At 46.2% G+C, this 18,174-nt stretch overlaps 1 protein-coding gene across 1 annotated transcript in view; it reads left to right on the top strand.

The window, feature by feature from the left end:
- The window catches only part of LOC140907106 (ovostatin-like), a 54,833-nt gene that overhangs the window by 24,042 nt on the left and 12,617 nt on the right, over positions 1-18,174 (top strand). The window contains exons 16-27 of the mRNA XM_073332348.1: positions 2,103-2,273; positions 3,893-4,034; positions 7,208-7,304; positions 7,752-7,980; positions 9,494-9,620; positions 11,303-11,424; positions 12,511-12,562; positions 13,804-13,887; positions 15,408-15,584; positions 16,082-16,163; positions 16,576-16,732; positions 17,353-17,427. Of these exons, the coding sequence (XP_073188449.1) occupies positions 2,103-2,273; positions 3,893-4,034; positions 7,208-7,304; positions 7,752-7,980; positions 9,494-9,620; positions 11,303-11,424; positions 12,511-12,562; positions 13,804-13,887; positions 15,408-15,584; positions 16,082-16,163; positions 16,576-16,732; positions 17,353-17,427 (1,515 nt within the window). The remainder of the gene's footprint in view (positions 1-2,102; positions 2,274-3,892; positions 4,035-7,207; positions 7,305-7,751; positions 7,981-9,493; positions 9,621-11,302; positions 11,425-12,510; positions 12,563-13,803; positions 13,888-15,407; positions 15,585-16,081; positions 16,164-16,575; positions 16,733-17,352; positions 17,428-18,174) is intronic.

The following is an 18,174-nucleotide window of genomic DNA, read 5'->3' as shown; positions in this document are numbered from 1 at the left end:
ATCAGTCAACACTGTGATGCAGCTGCAAAAAAGGCTAATACCATTCTGAGGTGTATTAACAGGAGTGTTGTATGCAAGATACAGGAGATAAATGTCTCGCTCTACTCAGCAATTGTGAGTCCTCAGCTGGAATACTGTGTCCAAATCTGGAGAGGGAAAACAATGATACAAGGTTTAGAAAACCTGACCTGATGAGGAAAGGTTAAATAAACTGGGCATGTTTAGTGTTGAGAAAAGAAGACTGAGAGGGGACCTGATAACAGCCTTCTGATATGTTAAGGGGACTGTTATAAAGAGGATGAGGATCAATTGTTCTCCATGTCCAGTGAAGGTAAGCCAAGAAGTAAGGGTCTCAACATGCAGCAAGGGAGACTTAGGTTAGATATTAAGAAAAAAAAATCTAACAATAAGGAGAGTTAAGCTCTGGAACAAGCTTCCAAGGGAGGTTGTGGAATCCCCATTACTGGAAGTTTTTAAGAACAAGTTGAACAAACACCTGCCAGGGATGGTCTAGATTTACTTGGCCCTGCCCCAGCACAAGAAATGGACTAGATGACCTCTTGAGGTCTGTTCCAGCCCAACATTTCTATGATTCTACAATTCTACATCAGATTGTCTCTGCCTCTACCTGCCCTCCCAGTGCATGTCCCCTCCCTCCTGCTAAGCTGCAGCCTGAGCAGCAGAAGGTGGAGGCAGATCACACTATGGCAGTGATCTTCACTATTGTTGAAGTGGGGGCCACTTTGGCAAAAAACCTTCAGTGTGAGAGCCACATCAACTACTAAATTAACAGATTGCTTACTACTCCTTAATGATGTAATGTTACAGAGCCACTCGTGTAACTGAAACAAAGTCTACTTGTACAATAAAACGATACTCCTTTTATAAAATAATAAGCAGGAAAATATATGGAATTAAAAAGGCACCTATATGGGTAAACTTTTTAAGAGCAAAACTTACTTTAAAAATGGAATGAGCGAAAGCATGCCTGTTCCTCCTTGACTTTGTTCATGCAGTATTTGTAATCTGTCATCGCAATCCTAGTAAGGCAGTCCAAATGTTCATTGGTCAATTTGTTCCTCTGTTTTCTTTTCACCTCTTGGGCTGGAAGTGTGGGCTCTGGGGTGGGCTGGGGCAGAGGGTTTTGGGGTGTGGGAGGGGGCTCAGGGCTGGGGCAGAGTGTTGGAATGTAGGGGCGGGGGGTGAGGGCTTTGGCTGGAGGTGCAGGTGGGGCCAGGGCTGAGGAGTTTGGGGTGCAGGCAGGTTGCCCAAGTGCTGGGGCCAAAGGCCCCCTCCCCTTAGCCCTCCCCCCTGCCGGCAGCAGCTAGCTCTGGGGGAAGGGACCTCTCTCTCCCTGTCAGCAGGCAGCATGGAGCTCTGGGGGAAGGGGCCTCTCACTCACCTCTGGCAGCAATGAGCTCCAGGGCCAGGGGAGAGGCCCACAGAAGCCCTGCAAGCCTCAACTTGCTCCCCTCCCCAGTTTCTGCCCACCCCCTACCTCTCTCCTCTCCATGTCCCTGCTGTGTGGCCCTTTAGAGCTGCCGCACAGCTTAGAGGGAACTTAGGGAGCCGCACTTAGTGTCGATGGGAGCCACCACTGGCTCACAGGCCTTGCAATGAAGAACACTGCACTATGGGCAGGAGCAAGGTTCCCAGTAGCAGGGAGAAAGTAAGAGCCAATCAAGACTTGCTCTAGGCAAGAGTCTCAGCCTCCCACCATCAGGAACCCTCTTGCCACAACAACTATTAATCACCCCCTTCTGAACTTAGGAACCACCCAGGTAGAAAGGTGTGTAATGTGTTAGGATTGGGCAGTGCTCTAAGAGTTAACAAAGAAACTTTCTGGAGGCTGCAATGGAGGATCATGAGCCAGCAGTGTGACAGTCCTAATACAGGCCAATATTGCCTGCGGGCCTGTGCTCCTTCCTGGACACCACACATCACAACAGAGCAAGGTAGACTGAAGAGTTCAGGAGAGGATGAGGCAAAGGATGAGAGTCCCAGACTGGTATCCCACCCCTAGCAGCACCCATTACCTGGTGCATGTCCCTGTATAGATCTCTCCCCAAATACAGGGTCTGTGTTTGTTTCCCCTCTCACAGGTGTATAACCTACTTCCCTTGCAAGAGTTATATGGTTATTACTTCAACGGGCTGAACCTGGAAGATGACAGCAAAGAGCCATGTGTCCCGGCTGACAACATCTTTCATAATGGCTTGTATTACATGCCTGTGTCCTCTGACTTCGCCCCAGATGTTTATCAATATTTCAAGGCAAGCATGCTGGAATTTCTTTAAATTAGCCCACAATGAACTGTCACCTGGTTAGCAATGGAAGAGGAGAGCAGGGAAGGGGGTGGGGGTGATGAAGGTGAAATTTAAGTGCCCTCCCTGGTTTTCTCCCTTGCAAATCATGAAATGCAGCTGGCACCTGGTGTCGGGTATATAACTTCTTCTGCTGACATGTCCTCCTGCACTTAGTCTTATTGGTAGGCAAAGCAGTTTGAGTGCTGAAGTAGAGCTGGTCAGGAATTTTTCGATGAAACTCTTTTTCATTAGAAAATGCCAATTTGTAAAACTGAAACTTTTCAGCGGAAAGGGTTGGTTTTGACAAAACTGTTGTCAGGAAGATTTATCAGGTCCAGGATGGAATTTCTGGTCAAAACCAGAAAGAGAGGCCCATCTCAGAGTAGCCAATAGTCCAGTGGTTACAGCGCCCATCTGGAGTGTAGAAGATGCACCTCGAAGTCCATGTTCTGCCTGATTCAGAGGAGGGTCTGGAACCTACATCTGCGTATACCCACTGAGTGCTCCGACCACAAGGCTGTTGGTCATTTTATAGGAAGAGCTTCTCCTGTTGAAGCTGTTTCACTTAGTCTAAGTGATTAAATATTCATTGTACCAGAAAGAGAGAGAGAGACTGACACTGATTCAGAGCCCTGACTCAAGCCCAGGTTTCCCACATCCCAGGGGAGGACGCTAACCCCTAAGCTGTTGGGGATTCTGGAATGGAGTTCTTTCTCTCTCGTTTTTTTTCACACAAAAAACCTTTGAAATATGTTAGTTTTGTCCCATTGTGGAATGGGAAGAATTTTGAAACCTTGAAAGGTTTTGCCCCCAGCTCTATTATGAAGTCTGTAGTCTGGGGCGGGGGATAGGGCCAGAGTCAATCCTGCACTGTGGTGCAATCTTATTTCCTGCTGTCATATATCCAGCCTCCCCTTAGAGCAGCTGAGCCTCACAACATGAGGGCCCTATTCCAGTAACAGAGGGGTGAGATGAGATGGCTCAATTTATTTTCTAGCTGTAGACTCCAATTTTTTTTATCTGAGGGGCAGTGGACAGGTCTCCCAAGGGAAGTGATTGAAACCCAGTTGGATTTCCTAATATACAGTAAGGAAGAGTCCTACACTGGCCCTCAGGTAAAGGACTAGATGGGCCGTGATAGATCTCTTGCATCTCTAGATGCTGAAGTGAGGCCCCTTTCAGAGCTCCATTAATGTAGTTTCTGACTGTACAACAGGTGTCACTGTCGTACATTAGAGATTCAGCACCAAATTCCTCTGTCCTGAGTGTTGTGTGTTTGTAGTGCACACTCTGAATGGATTCCTTTGGCATATTCTGCATCTCTAAAATGCATGGAACTCCCATTGACATTGAAAATGCCATAGAGACCCACAGGGGAGAAGAGAGAGAAGCTGGCCCTAGGATGGGGCAGTGGGAGAAATAGTGCCACTAAGAAGAGCCTGGAGTTTAGATGGGCACTGTTCACTTGTGGTATTATCCACTCTCTTGTAACTAGAAGGCTGTGGATGGGGAAGGAGGGCAGAGTGGAATAAAGCTGTACTAGGAAGCAGAGGTGGTTGATGTACTTTTCATTTTGATTTTTGAAGGAGATGGGCATGAAGGTTTTTACCAACTCTCGGCTGCGGCAGCCTGTGGTGTGTGGAAGTGTCAGACCACGCCCTGATTTCCTTGGCCGTCCTGGCTTTGGTGGAAGTTTGTCCACACCTATGACTACTGCCAAATTGTCAGGTAATAGCGGGTGGCAGAAAAAAAGATGAGGTTGTTTTCTTCCTACATGGATCTGTGAGATTAGGAACGCTTGTGGGGAGAAGGGGCACTGTGTGGAGTGGACGTACAAGCCTGTCCCTGCATGTTAGCAGTCACAGATACACACAGCTCTACCTGAAATCCCAGTCCAGTGTGGAACCAAAGCATACAGGGTTTCAGGTAATGCCAGTGGAAGCCTGTCAACTCTAAGCCACTGCTTCCAATCCAGCCTGAGAGCAGACATTTTGGGGGATGTAATACAGATGTGTTGGACCGGCTGGCTCTTGGTTCTAGTATGAGCAGTTTGTACTGAGAGGCAGCATAGCACTGGGATTAGGGCACAGAGCTGAGAGTCAGGAGATCTGGTGTCACGTTATGGGGTGCAAGCGACACTAGTGAGACATTGATCTGCCCTGTACCTCTGGGTGCCTAAAAGTGCTCTGCTGCCGTGGTTTCCCTGTCTCGATGCTCCCAGCTAGCAGACAAGCATGCACTGGTGTCTGTGTGTTGAGCAAACCTGGTTCAGCAGCTCGGACTTCAGCAGCCTGCTTGTTATACTACAGCCAGACTCTGGTATCCACCAGCCTTGGTTACTACTAGCCAAGTGACCACAGCACATCCCCAGTCCCGAATTTCCTCAAAAACATGTGCTCTGAAGTGACCAGCCCTCTGCTGGACTACTCGGAGATATAATAAGGTTTGTTTCTTCCTTTTAAAGAGACAGTACTAAGAGCTTGCCACATTAACTGGAGTTAACAATTACTTCAGTTCAGACACAGCATGGGGCTGGCTTAAATTAAAACAAGTTTATTAACAACTGGAAGTGGGTTAAGTGATGCCAAGTAAAAGAAATAAACATAGAGATGGCTAAAAGCAAATGATAGTGAAAACATGAACCTAAAAGTCTAAATCTTAACTAACAAGGCACGGTCTTTGTTTAAGATGATTTCACCCACCAACTACTCTTAGTCCAGCTCGGTTGATTGTCTCTCAGTCAGGACCTTCCATAGAAGTACAAGGTGCTGGTTTCCCCTGTCTGTTTAGGTCTAAGATAAATATGAAGTCTCTTTCTGTCCCTTATATTCTCCAAGAATTGTCTCTGTCCTCAAAGTTAGGAAGGTGTATTCAGTCTCCTGTGTCTCCCTGGGATGCAGGAGCCATGATAATTCTCCGTCTCTCAAATTCAAGCTCAAGACAGCTCCTGCTGGCTTGCTTGATAGTTTTATTCATGGCTAATATTTAAGTTGAGGTAAACGCACATTCCTTGGTCTAGGGCAGATCTGTTTATCACCTTTACCTAGGCTAGGCTGTTTTCTTACACATCTTCTAGTAACATTATACAGATTCAATTCATAATTTCACAAATAAGTTTAACACCTGCATTTTACAATGATATAAATGACCAGTGTGCTATTACATTTCAAGTGATACCTTATAAGATATATTTTGAACAAACATCATTGCAGTAGTGTGAATTGCAGAGTGTGAATTCAGGGGTGTTTAGGGTCCCACCTGGGTTTTACTTCCAGTTTTTCCATTAAGAAAAGGAGTACTTGTGGCACCTTAGAGACTAACCAATTTATTTGAGCATAAGCTTTCGTGAGCTACAGCTCACTTCATCGGATGCATACTGTGGAAAGTGTAGAAGATCTTTTTATACACACAAAGCATGAAAAAATACCTCCCCCCACCCCACTCTCCTGCTGGTAATAGCTTATCTAAAGTGATCACTCTCCTTACAATGTGTATGATAATCAAGTTGGGCCATTTCCAGCACAAATCCAGGTTTTCTCCCCCCCAACCTCCCCTCCCCTGGATTTGTGCTGGAAATGGCCCAACTTGATTATCATACACATTGTAAGGAGAGTGATCACTTTAGATAAGCTATTACCAGCAGGAGAGTGGGGTGGGGGGAGGTATTTTTTCATGCTTTGTGTGTATAAAAAGATCTTCTACACTTTCCACAGTATGCATCCGATGAAGTGAGCTGTAGCTCACGAAAGCTTATGCTCAGATAAATTGGTTAGTTTCTAAGGTGCCACATGTACCCCTTTTTCTTTTTGTGAATACAGACTAACACGGCTGTTACTCTGAAACCAGTTTTTCCATTGATTCCCTGGGTGACCATGGACAAGTCAAACAGCCTCCTTTGTGTCTGTCAAATTGGGTTTGCAATACATACTTCATGGGAGTGTTGTAGGGACTGGTTAATGTATGTGCAGAGATCTGTAGTCCTCAGATTGAAGGGGCGACATAAATGCAAAGGCTTACCACATTGTCCAAAGGTACTCCCATCTCTAAAGCTGGTTGGTAATTTTTCAATGAAACCATTTGTGAAACAAGTTCAGATTCAACAGATCTCCTGACTTGAAAACAACATTGAAATGAAATGTTTTGAAATTGTCAAAATGTTTCATTTAATCATTTTTTAATCTGTTTTTCCCAATTTGAAATTCCTTTCTATTGCAAAATTTAAGATAGGTGTACTGAAAAAGGAGAAAAAAGGGTCAAAACTGAAAGGAGACATTTTGCAATATTTAAATGAATCGTTTCAGTTGAACTGGAAACATAATTGGTTCAGGACCACAAATATTTTTGAGAATTCAACTTTTTATCCCAGTTTGAGATGAATCTTTGTCCTGGCGTTTGAACATTAACCTGATCGTGAATAAGGGATAAGTAGTGTATGATTTAGTAGGTGAACATTTCATTCTAACTTTGACCTTTAATAAAAAAAATAGTTTAAAAAAAAAAAGTTGATCTCTTGAAAATATCTGAGGGATGGGAAAACTGTTTCCCGCCCATCTCTAACCCAGCTCGCCATTGGGTGGCCTGATGAAGTGAGCTGGTGGGTCTCAATCCAGTTCTGGGGGATATAGGTGGCCACATTCAAAAACTCCCCACCACAACTGTAGCTCAATAGAGAACAACGGTTGAATCCTGTGCTTAGTCCTAGAGGTTTTCTCTCCTGAACAAGTTTGAGAAACATGGGGATGGGGACAGGGATTTGCTTGCCATTGCCCCTGCTTTGCCAGTTTTGGGGATAAACACGGTGGCATCAGTTTGATCCATAGTGTATATGCAAAGGCCACTCTGCCATTGCACCTTTGCTGAATGCACTGGGTTTGACCAAGTTCCCCATTTTCCCTTAACAGAGACTGTTTCTGCAGATGATTCTCGAGGCAGAGTCATGATTGAGACTGTTCGAAAATTCTTCCCCGAGACATGGATTTGGGATCTCGTTTCAGTAGAGTGAGTACAGCTTATTCTGTCTTCTCATCTTCTTTTAAAGGCCCCACTATTGCCCTTCCTGTTGCCTTTCAAGGCATGAAACACTTCCTCTGGATAGCTGCCTCACCCCCCCTTCCCCCGCATGGTGATATTGTTCAAGGCTGTTAGTTCATGTTCCCAAATAATGCACCCAACATGTCAGACTTGGCTAGCGAAAGGAACGAGTGTCTTGTTGCTAAGGTAGAGTCAAGAACTTAGGGTCTTGTTCCATGCTCTGCCACCAATTGTTCTGTTACCTCAGGCAAGTGGCATGCAGGAGAATTTTCTAGGGGCTTCTCTTCAGAGGATTTGAGTGATGAATTTTGGGCACTCGGACAACAAGGGGAATTCTTCAAGCAGAACATGGGCAGTGCTCACTCTGTTGTCTCTACTGAGTGCCACATACACACTCTGCCTCATTCCCTCTAGTTCCACTGGCAAGGCCAACGTTGTATTCACCATCCCTGACACCATCACTGAATGGAAAGCCAGCGTCTTCTGTTTGGAGAGGGAGTCTGGATTTGGTATCTCTGCACCCACCTCTCTGACAGCCTTCCAGCCTTTCTTTGTTGACCTGACCCTGCCCTACTCCATCATCCGGGGGGAAGACTTCCTCCTTAGAGCCAACATCTTCAACTACCTGGACATGTGCATCAAGGTATGTCCTCTTCTTCTCTCTCTGATTAAATGTGTCCCCCACAACCTGGAAGATACCACATCCTTTCCAGGATACCTGTCTGCGTGGCTAAAACAAGCAGCAATGTGGCAAATTTGTTAAGACCTATCTACGGCAAATCAGCCTGGTTGTGCCAATCCTTGTGGGCCACTACAGAGCAGAGACCGAGCTTGCTGAATTGTGTTCTGGGAGTGGGATATAAGCAAACCTCTGCTGGGAGTTGAAAAGACCAGAAATGTGGGTGTGTATGTAGCATCATTCATGCTTCAGGGTTCTTTACAGCTCTGACTTTAGTGGGGCTACAGAGGCTGAAAGTCCAGGCAGGACCTGGGCCTCCCAAAGTGCAAAGAAAGGGGGTTGCAGGTGAGGAGTTGAGCCTGGTCAGATCCTGACTCCTGTCTGGGGTGCAGGGTACAGAGAGCATCAGAATCACAGTGCTTGTATCCGTGGAGTATTTGCCTAGGCAGAGGCTCTGTACAACTTCTGACGGCTGGGGTAAATAGCTTGCACTTCTTGTGCCCCAGTCAGCAGCATGAGGCAGAGCTTTCTGCCCTTCAGGACAGGAGGTGTAAGAGCCGTGTTTGAATGTGTTCTTTCCAGTTACCCATAGGGGAATTCTGCCTACCTCACCACCCTCAGGCAGAACCCATCCAATAACAGTGGGGTGCACCCACACTCCTCAATAGCTTACACACAGCTTAAAGGGGACCTGTGAAAAATATTTGTACCCTCCTTTTTTGCTTTTTTGCATTGTATCTAAAAAGCTAGACTTCCCCCCCCTGTTTTTTTTTTTTCTGCTTGATTTTAATATTAAATCAAGTCTCATTTTATCCTCCTTTTTGGTGGAGGTCTCAAAGGATAACTGGAGAACTACAGTGGGAACTTTCTTAGACTTTAATTAAAGAGGTGTGTTTGAATAATCAGAAAAATACTTTTCTCCTTAGACTCTTAACAATCAGTATGTTAAATAGATGTTAACAAACAAAAAGACCCCAGAGTTTTAAATCCTTTTCCTTTCCATCTCTTGTGATGTCATAATCCCTTTCCAGTTTTCCTAATAGTCCTGCAACAAAACATAGAAATCAGAAAAATGTTTGGAAGAAAAAGTAACAACCCTTGGTGGCCTTCAATATACCCCATAAAGCAGCAAAAAAGAGCCCAGGCAGTGGTTTCCTATGCAGATCACCTGGAAGGCATTAGCCCCTTTTGTACCAAGTGAGAGCATGGGTGCTGGTCAGTATATTAGGTTATTTACTGCCATGGTATATTTCATGTCCCTATGGATGGCTATTAGAGACAGGCAGAAGGGAGCTCTGTTAAGGTGCCCTCTGAAGAGTGGCCCATCCAATACCACAGCATCCCCTGTCCCGGTTCTGCCCCATAGTGTTGGCATTGGATACCCACTGGAGACAGGCAGAAGGGAGTTCCTGTAATGCTCACCCTGTTTGTGTCAGACATAGCCTGCGCCACATCAGTATTTCTCTCCTGCTTTCAGGTTGGTATTTTGCTGGCCAATTCCCAGGATTACCAGGCTCAGCTCCTGTCCCCAAAGAGAGATGATGGATGTGTGTGCGCCAGTGAGAGGAAAACCTATGTCTGGAACATTATCTCCAAAAAACTCGGTAAGTTTCTGCACAACTTTCTGTCCTGTGACTGATGCTGGTCTATTCATGTGTCACCAAAAGCCCATCCCTAACCAGTCCATCTCCTGAGTCCATAGAGCTTGAACCTACATTGCCCCAACTTCGCTTGCCTGGGAGGTGCTCTACAGAAAGCTGCATTGCCTTGCCCTTTCCATGTATAGAGTTCAGAGCTCCATCACCCCATGGCTGATCATAGAATATCCGGATTGGAAGGGCCTCAGGAGATCATAGAATATCAGGGTTGGAAGGGACCTCAGGAGGTCATCTAGTCCAACCCCCTGCTCAAAGCGGGACCAATCCCCAATTAAATCATCCCAGCCAGGGCTTTGTCAAGCCTGACCTTAGAAACTTCTAAGGAAGGAGATTCTACCACCTCCCTAGGTAACGCATTCCAGTGTTTCACCACCCTCAAAGTGAAAAAGTTTTTTTCTAATATCCAACCTAAACCTCCCCCACTGCAACTTGAGACCATTACTCCTTGTCCTGTCCTCTTCTACCACTGAGAATAGTCTAGAACCATTCTCTCTGGAACCACCTCTCAGGTAGTTGAAAGCAGCTATCAAATGCCCCCTCATTCTTCTCTTCTGCAGACTAAACAATCCCAGTTCCCTCAGCCTCTCCTCCATAAGTCATGTGTTCCAGAACCCTAATAATTTTTGTTGCCCTTCGCTGGACTCTCTCCAATTTATCCACATCCTTCTTGTAGTGTGGGGCCCAAAACTGGACACAGTACTCCAGATGAGGCCTCACCAATGTCAAATAGAGGGGGACAATCACATCCCTCGATCTGCTCGCTATGCCCCTACTTATACATCCCAAAATGCCATTGGCCTCTTTGGCAACAAGGGCACACTGCTGACTCATATCCAGCTTCTCGTCCACTGTCACCCCTAGGTCCTTTTCCGCAGAACTGCTGCCTAGCCATTCGGTCCCTAGTCTGTAGCTGTGCATTGGGTTCTTCCGTCCTAAGTGCAGGACCCTGCACTTATCCTTATTGAACCTCATCAGATTTCTTTTGGCGCAATCCTCCAATTTGTCTAGGTCCCTCTGTATCCTATCCCTGCCCTCCAGCATATCTACCACTCCTCCCAGTTTAGTATCATCCACAAATTTATGAGAGTGCAAACCACACCATCTAGTCCAACCCCCTGCTCAAAGCAGGACCAATCCCCAACTAAATCATCCCAGCCAGGGCTTTGTCAAGCCTGACCTTAAAAATATCTAAGGAAGGAGATTCCACCACCTCCCTAGATGATTAGGGGACTGGAACACATGACTTATGAGGAGAGGCTGAGGGAACTGGGATTGTTTAGTCTGTGGAAGAGAAGAATGAGGGGGGATTTGATAGCTGCTTTCAACTACCTGAAAGGGGGTTCCAAAGAGGATGGATCTAGACTGTTCTCAGTGGTAGCTGATGACAGAACAAGGAGTAATGGTCTCAAGTTGCAGTGGGGGAGGTTTAGGTTGGATATTAGGAAAAACGTTTTCACTAGGAGGGTGGTGAAACACTGGTGACTAAACAGTCATCACACCAGCTGACCCACAGAGTCCCATACTGCAGCTTTGTCACATGTAGAGGTCAATTGCCAGAAGAAATCTGCTAACAGCCATCACGCTGGGCAATGGAGGTACCTTTTTCTCTTTATTGGGTGTTATTCCAGGTGATGTGACGTTCAGTGTTACTGCTGAGACCAAGAAGAGTGGTGGGAAGTGTGGGAACAGAACATCTGGGAAGCCGGAGATAGGGTGGAAGGACACCCTGATCAGAACCCTGTTGGTTGAGGTACAGTGGAAAGCTCTGGCTCTGTGTCTGAACATCCCTCCCTCCCATGAAGAGTACAGCAAGTATGCGTGAAAGCAAGTCAAAGTATTTGAAGTGCCCTAAAGCGCACCAGGCTTGTGTCCAGTGTCAGCCAGCTGGGATAGGGCTGGGTGTTCAGTTTACGAATGATGCCCTCTCAACAACATTCTTGATGGCAGTGGCGAGTGTTTAGTGAACATGATGGAGGTCAGAGTGTGTGAGCCAGCCCACCCTGAAACCTCTCCCTACTTCTAACTGCAGTGCTGGAGAGTTTGTCCTGTCTGCTGCATTAGCCAGCCTGGGGTCAGACCGGCTATGCTGATGTAGCCACTTTGTAGGACAGGACTCCTTCTCCATTACCAAAATACCCTGTGCATGCATTCACTATGTTTGCATTCTGCACTTCGGCAGAGCTGAGACTGGGACCAGCATAGGTATTGTCCACAGAATGCAAATCCACCAGAAGAGTTAAAATGAATCTCTCACAGGCCTGTCAGAGCTCTGCTCAGCATTTCCTAGCCAAAAACTACATCTGACTCTATCTAACTAGCAAGCAATGGTATTAATAGGGCATCCAGCACCATGTTCAATCATGCGTCTAGGACAGCTGTCTCCTGGCTGGCAGGAGTATTCCTATCCTGTATGCCCTCTTAACCTGGGACATTCAGGGACTGCCAATAAAACCTTTGCACCCCACTACCCTATATATCAAGCTATATTACTCACAAGTGACAAAGCCCTTACTGAGTTATGTTGGGGGAAGTAAAGAGAGGGGAGGACTGAAGCAGATGGAAGAGAAATACAGTAAGTTTCCCCCACCCCCTTGTGTAATAGGGGGAGGGAGAACGGGAAAGACTCCACAGACCCAGAACCAATTGTCTAGAGCTCCCCTGAAGTTGCAGCCACATCATGGCTGTGTCTGGCCCCTAGAGTCTGGGTATAATACCCTGATTACTTGACAGTATGGATACTGGGATGGCTTTTCATTACTGTCATTGGACCATTTTCTTTTGTGATGTTCATTCTGACATGCTGTATGTGTTTTCCTCTCTCCCCTCCACCGACCAGCCTGAAGGCATTGAAAAGGAGGTGACCCAGAGCTCCCTCATCTGCACAAAGGGTAAGGGCATCTCTCCAAATTCTGTATTTGTTGACTGGGACCAAAGCTCTTTCCCTCAGCACAAATTAATAATTTTGTAATTCCCTGACCTATCCCCCTTTCACTGAGGCACTGTACAGGTGGTACCTAGATGTGTGAGGAAGGATAGTCCAGGAGTTAGAGTGCTAGTCTGGCAGTGGGGTAATGAGGGTTCAATTCCCTGCTGTGCCACTAACCTCCTGTGTGAGCTTTGGCAGGTCACTTAGGGTATGTCTACACTGCATACTAAGCCCAGGCTCTGACTCAGGTTTGGGCCCAAGCCCCCCTTCTGTTCACATGCAAATCAGTCTGACTTGGGTACAGCAAGCACTCATGACCTGGCTCCTAGAACCCTGCTCAGGGGTGGGTCAGAGCCTGCGTCCTGCTGTGACTTGGGTCCATTTGCAGCGTGCAGTGCACAGGTCAAGCTGCAAACCCAGGTCAGAGTAGTGCAGGATGGATGCGTTAGCACAGTGCTGAGACCCAGGTCTGCCAATTGTAATCCCAGGCTTACAACGCAGGGGGGATGTTCTAGCACAGTCCCATGGAACCGAGTTTAGTGTGCAGGGTAGACCTAACAGCACTTTCTAATAGTGCAGGGGGCCATATAGCTACCTAAGATACGTAGTTCACTGGGCCATTTCAGGCGTGTGCTGGCCCCCCTGAAGGCATATTTGATGTCTTCCCCTCAGAGTTTAATGTTTTAGTTTCCTTCTCCCAGTGAGGATGTAAGGTAGGGCTAGGAGTGGGAGAGAGACAGGGGAGCCTTAGATTGGATTTTGCCATGAAACGTGGTCAGTAGCCAAGCTGCTGTGGAGGCTATGGAAGACCACTTGCTAATGGAGGGAGCAGAAAATAGGACACTGACCCACACCAACCCCCCACATCAAGTGTCTTGCCAAGGAGGGTCCTTCAACCTGGGTTCCTGGCCACGACAAGTGTCATCGCAGCCTGTGAGCACTGGCCTTGCCTAGATACGTTGACTTCTGTGGACTGTGGTAACTTACATCAGCTGAGGATTTGCCCTGTTTTGTCTAGCTTTCACTGTATTCATTTTACTTTGTCTCCTTCACTCCAGCCTATTGTTAAGCTCATGGGGGCAACAGCAGCAGTTTCCATCTGCTGTTCCCCATTGTGGGTGTCTTCTGATGTTCATTCATTTTCATTTTTACAAGACGTGCTTAGTTGCTATGATCAAAATTAATCTAATATTGTCCCCACAGATGCTGCAGCCACGGAACAGCTGTCTCTGAAACTGCCTGAAAACCTGGTGGAAGGATCAGCCAGAGCCTTTTGCTCTGTCACTGGTAAATCTATTCAGTTTTGTGTTGAGATTCTTGCATCTCAGGAAAGGCAAACTTCTGAGCAACAAGGCTTCTTCCTGCCTCTTTGAAAGTAAACATCCAGCTTTGCAGTGATAGAAGACACCCTCTTTGCCAGAACCCAGGTTCTGAATGGTGGGGATACTCCTTTCTTTTGGTATAAAGTGTTTATTGGCACTTGTTTGGGTTGACCCAATTCTTTGCCACTCATGCCTAATGCACCCATCCTAAACTCATGCCAATAAAACCTTGGTGCCCCACCATCCTATATCCCAAGCTACATGACTCACAAGTGACAGAGCCCTTACTGAGTTATGCTGGTCCTCCCAAAATCATGCCAATAAACCCATTATGTCACCACACCCCATCATGTGCTCTGTATGTGCCAGACTTTCTAGAAATACTATTTTAGCAATGTTGTAGCAAAGGTTTTTTTTTTTTTTAAAGCTTTATTAAAATTCTTTTGTATCCCTCTGTGAGTTCAGTTATCCAGGCCACGGAAGGAGAACAAATTGAAATTAATACAATTTTAGAAACCACTAAATATTTCACCCAAATACCATTTGGAACTAAATAATTGCATTGCAGTTGAGGCCTGATACGTTGGGGTGTACCAAGCCTCAGAAACAATTGATGGGTGTCCCATAGAGGAACTAAGAAATCCTTCCCCTGAAGTGTTATGAAGCAGGGTTCCCAAAGTTTTTCATAGTGGGGGTAATATTTTAGTACAGAGACGGCCTCCTGGACACTTTTCCCCCTTACCTGATTCCTGATCGCCGAGATACGCTTCTCCATCTCATGCCCTCCCTGTGGCAGCTACAGCAGTTTCTCACATGGCGAGGTAACACTGGGAAAGTACTTGATGCATTTCAGCTTTCTCTTAATGCATTTTAACAGCTGGAAATAAAGAGAAAATGCTTGTGGCATGTGACCAGCCAGCTCTTTATGGACAATCAGCAAGGGCTGCGGAGACCACAGTTTGGAAACTTGCGCTCTGAAGTGCCCATTTCTAGCGCTGTTGGGTTGGAAGTTCTTAAACCTACCCAGGGCTCTTTTGCCCAGGCTGTACTGACAACTGTAACTTTCTTGGGATAAGGAAGAAACCTTTCTTGGTGGCGTGTTCTTTTTGTTCTTAAATAAAAACCAGCTGCTTGAAGCTTTGCAGGCATTTGCCGTGTTCAAGATATTTTCTGGTGCAGATTATCTGGCAAAGTGCAGGTGTGGCGGGCAAAGGGGCATGAGGTGTGGGGGTTTCTTGTTTGGGGTTTTTTGCTGTCTTCTACTTTAGAACAGAACAAATCTGTCCTCCTGTGCTCGGGACTCAAGGATTACTGAGAAAAGCAGTGGTAGAATCTCTGCAGCCAGGGGTTAATTCTAGAATCTCTGCCAGGGTCTTGAGGGGCCCTGACTATTGTACTGATGTTATTGTTCTGTAGTACATATTAACTTTGCAGATTCTGATGTTGGCTCTGAGTGAAACTCACTCCCTATGTCTCTATTCCCAGGTGATATCCTGGGCACAGCCATGCAGAACCTGCAGCAGCTCCTCCAGATGCCCTTTGGCTGCGGGGAGCAGAACATGGTCCTGTTTGCCCCCAACATCTATGTCCTGGATTATTTGAATAAGACGGGGAAGCTGAGTGAGGAGACCAAATCCAAGGCCATTGGATACTTAGTCAGTGGTGAGGGGCCTCTTCTTAACTTGTGACACCCTCCTGCCTCCATTGATAGCATGCACTACAAAGTTACCCTGGTAACTCTACATTTTTCATTTAACTAAGCACACTGAACCATGTAGCTGCCTTGTAATACCCTGCTGACCTGCTTGCTCCTGCAAAACAATTGGTAGTTCTGCTTGAAATTGTAACTAGCATCATCCTGCCTCTTCTATCCCCTCCCCACCCACCTTTTCACCTTGTTTGAGGTTCACTCCTTTTATGTCTTGTCTTCCTGCCCCTTCCACATGGCTGTTTTTTGTTTTCAGTCCTTAGTACGCTCCCCTTGCTCCTTTCCCCCAGGCTTTGATGCCAAGTCAATGTTCTTCTGCTCTTCTCAGTCCCTCAGACTCATCCCCATTTGATTTCTTTAATTGGGGTTCTGGATTTATTTGATGGCAAATTAAAATGGGATTTTGTTGGTGTTAATCAGGGAACATTTCCTCCTCCTTGTGTGTTTTCAGGGTACCAGAAGCAGCTGTCATACAAACACCCGGATGGATCCTACAGTGTCTTTGGGACCAGAGATAAGGAAGGAAACACATGGTGAGAGCTGGGAAGCTGGCTGAGGCCTAGGCTGGTAATGAATCCATGAGCTGCAGATGAAAGACACACACTAAATAAATCAATCACACACGTAAAGAGCATGGACTAGAACTTTAGTTCTACAGCTCTAAGTACAGCCATCTCTACCAGTGATGCTAAAGGAGAACTCTCTTAGCTGCTACTGGCAGCAGGTCCCTTTTTCTTCTCTGTAGATTCACGCACTTGAGGTGACATGATCATACACATGCACACAAAGCCAGCATTTTACAGACAGATTAAAGAAAATGTTCTATCCCATCATCTGTCGCTCATTCCCCTCCTGGTCTGTGTGTAGGAGGGGAAGGGACCTGCATTGCGTTTTGACGCTGTAGACTCCAAGTGACTGCTCATATCTGTGTTGTTCTCCTCCCAGGCTCACCGCATTCGTATACAAGTCATTTGCACAAGCCAAGCGCTATATCTTTATTGATGACAGTGTCCAGTCCCAAACTCTGATCTGGCTCTCAAGCAAACAGAAGACAAATGGTTGCTTCCAAAGTGTTGGGAAACTCTTCAACAATGCCTTGAAGGTGACACATTTCTACTCCCTGCCAAACTTCCTGTCCTGCCACTGGGAAAGCACTTTCTTACCACTACCAAATAGCATCCTTAATCCCCAATTCTGTCCCTTCCCCTGGGATAACTCTTCAGACATACACAAGTAATAATGTCAAAATTTAATGGGTTTCATTTTCCAAAGCATATCTCTGGTCTCACAAATCTGTTTTCTTTCCCCTATCTCCCAGCTCCTACACTCTGTCCTATCCACTACAGATGTACAAAGTTGAAGAAGTTCTTTGCTTGCTGGCAGATAGGGGCTCCTCTCCCACATCCTCTAAGGCAAGCAGCTGCCCCTATGAGATGTTGCTAGGCTCGTTCTTCTTCCTTAAGAATTGCTTCCATAGCTGGCTAGGCTCTTCATTGTAAAGAAGAACTCGGCCTGCAATAGAAGCAGAACCAGTCCGATGTGACCAGCAAACACTGGTGATCAGTTTGAGAACTGTTATCCTGAACTCTCTGTCCAGGCATAACCGGGTAATAACACAATATGGGAACCACTTTGGTGTAGTAAGTCAGTGAAACAGTCCAGGGGGAGGAGAAGGTGGTCCCTCCCCCCGGAATGACTAGTTCTGTTGTGTGTTTTATTCAGGGAGGAGTTGACGACGAGCTTTCACTCACAGCCTACATCACCACGGCTTTGCTTGAGGCTGGACACCCCAGCTCGGTAAGGATTCCTTCGCTATGGTTGTCCTGCTGTAATTTGTTTCAGTCAATTGGCTTGGCCCCAGAATGTGTTACAAATTGCCTGGGTACTGGAAGTGATGACCCACAGGGACATGTCTGCATGGAATGTGTATGCATTCACCGCTGTTAATAAAGAAAAGGGGCTACATACTATCCCCAGTCTTCAAGCAGGAATTCCACTGCACTCAATAGGGTCTAGGGCAGGATATGGCTCAGTGTAACTTCTGATTAAATGAAATGCTAGATGTGCCTACAAACTCGCCAGGCTCTTGTGCTTGTATTATATCTCAGCCTCAAACATGAGTCACTCAGGACCAGGAGAAAGTTCAGGGCAGACCCATGAAACATCTAAATGGGCCTGTTATCTCATGTATCTCTGAATATGTGCAGAGGTGGAATAAGCTCCAGTTCTGATGAATGATACACATGCTGCAACCAGTTAAAAATGTAAAAGTCCATTAAAGTGAGGGTCCCATTGTGTCTTGCTTTACAGTGGTTGGCATAAGGGAGAGCAGAGGTTGGGCCTTAGACCCTAACATGTCAGACTTCCTGACTTGTATTTTCCATACATTTTTGTAGCAGGTGTTCTGTTTCTGTCTGAGAAGCTTGCTTCCTCCTGGCCTGTATTCTGCCGCAGAGAAGACATGGAGTCAAATTGTGATCTCCATGATGTTGGCGTAACTTCATTTACTTCAGTGTAAATTCAGGACAACACCACCACAGTTGT

Source organism: Lepidochelys kempii, chromosome 1 (assembly GCF_965140265.1).
Source record: "Lepidochelys kempii isolate rLepKem1 chromosome 1, rLepKem1.hap2, whole genome shotgun sequence".
In the NCBI taxonomy this organism is placed as follows: domain Eukaryota; kingdom Metazoa; phylum Chordata; order Testudines; family Cheloniidae; genus Lepidochelys; species Lepidochelys kempii.
This window is presented reverse-complemented; position numbering and strand designations above follow the sequence as displayed.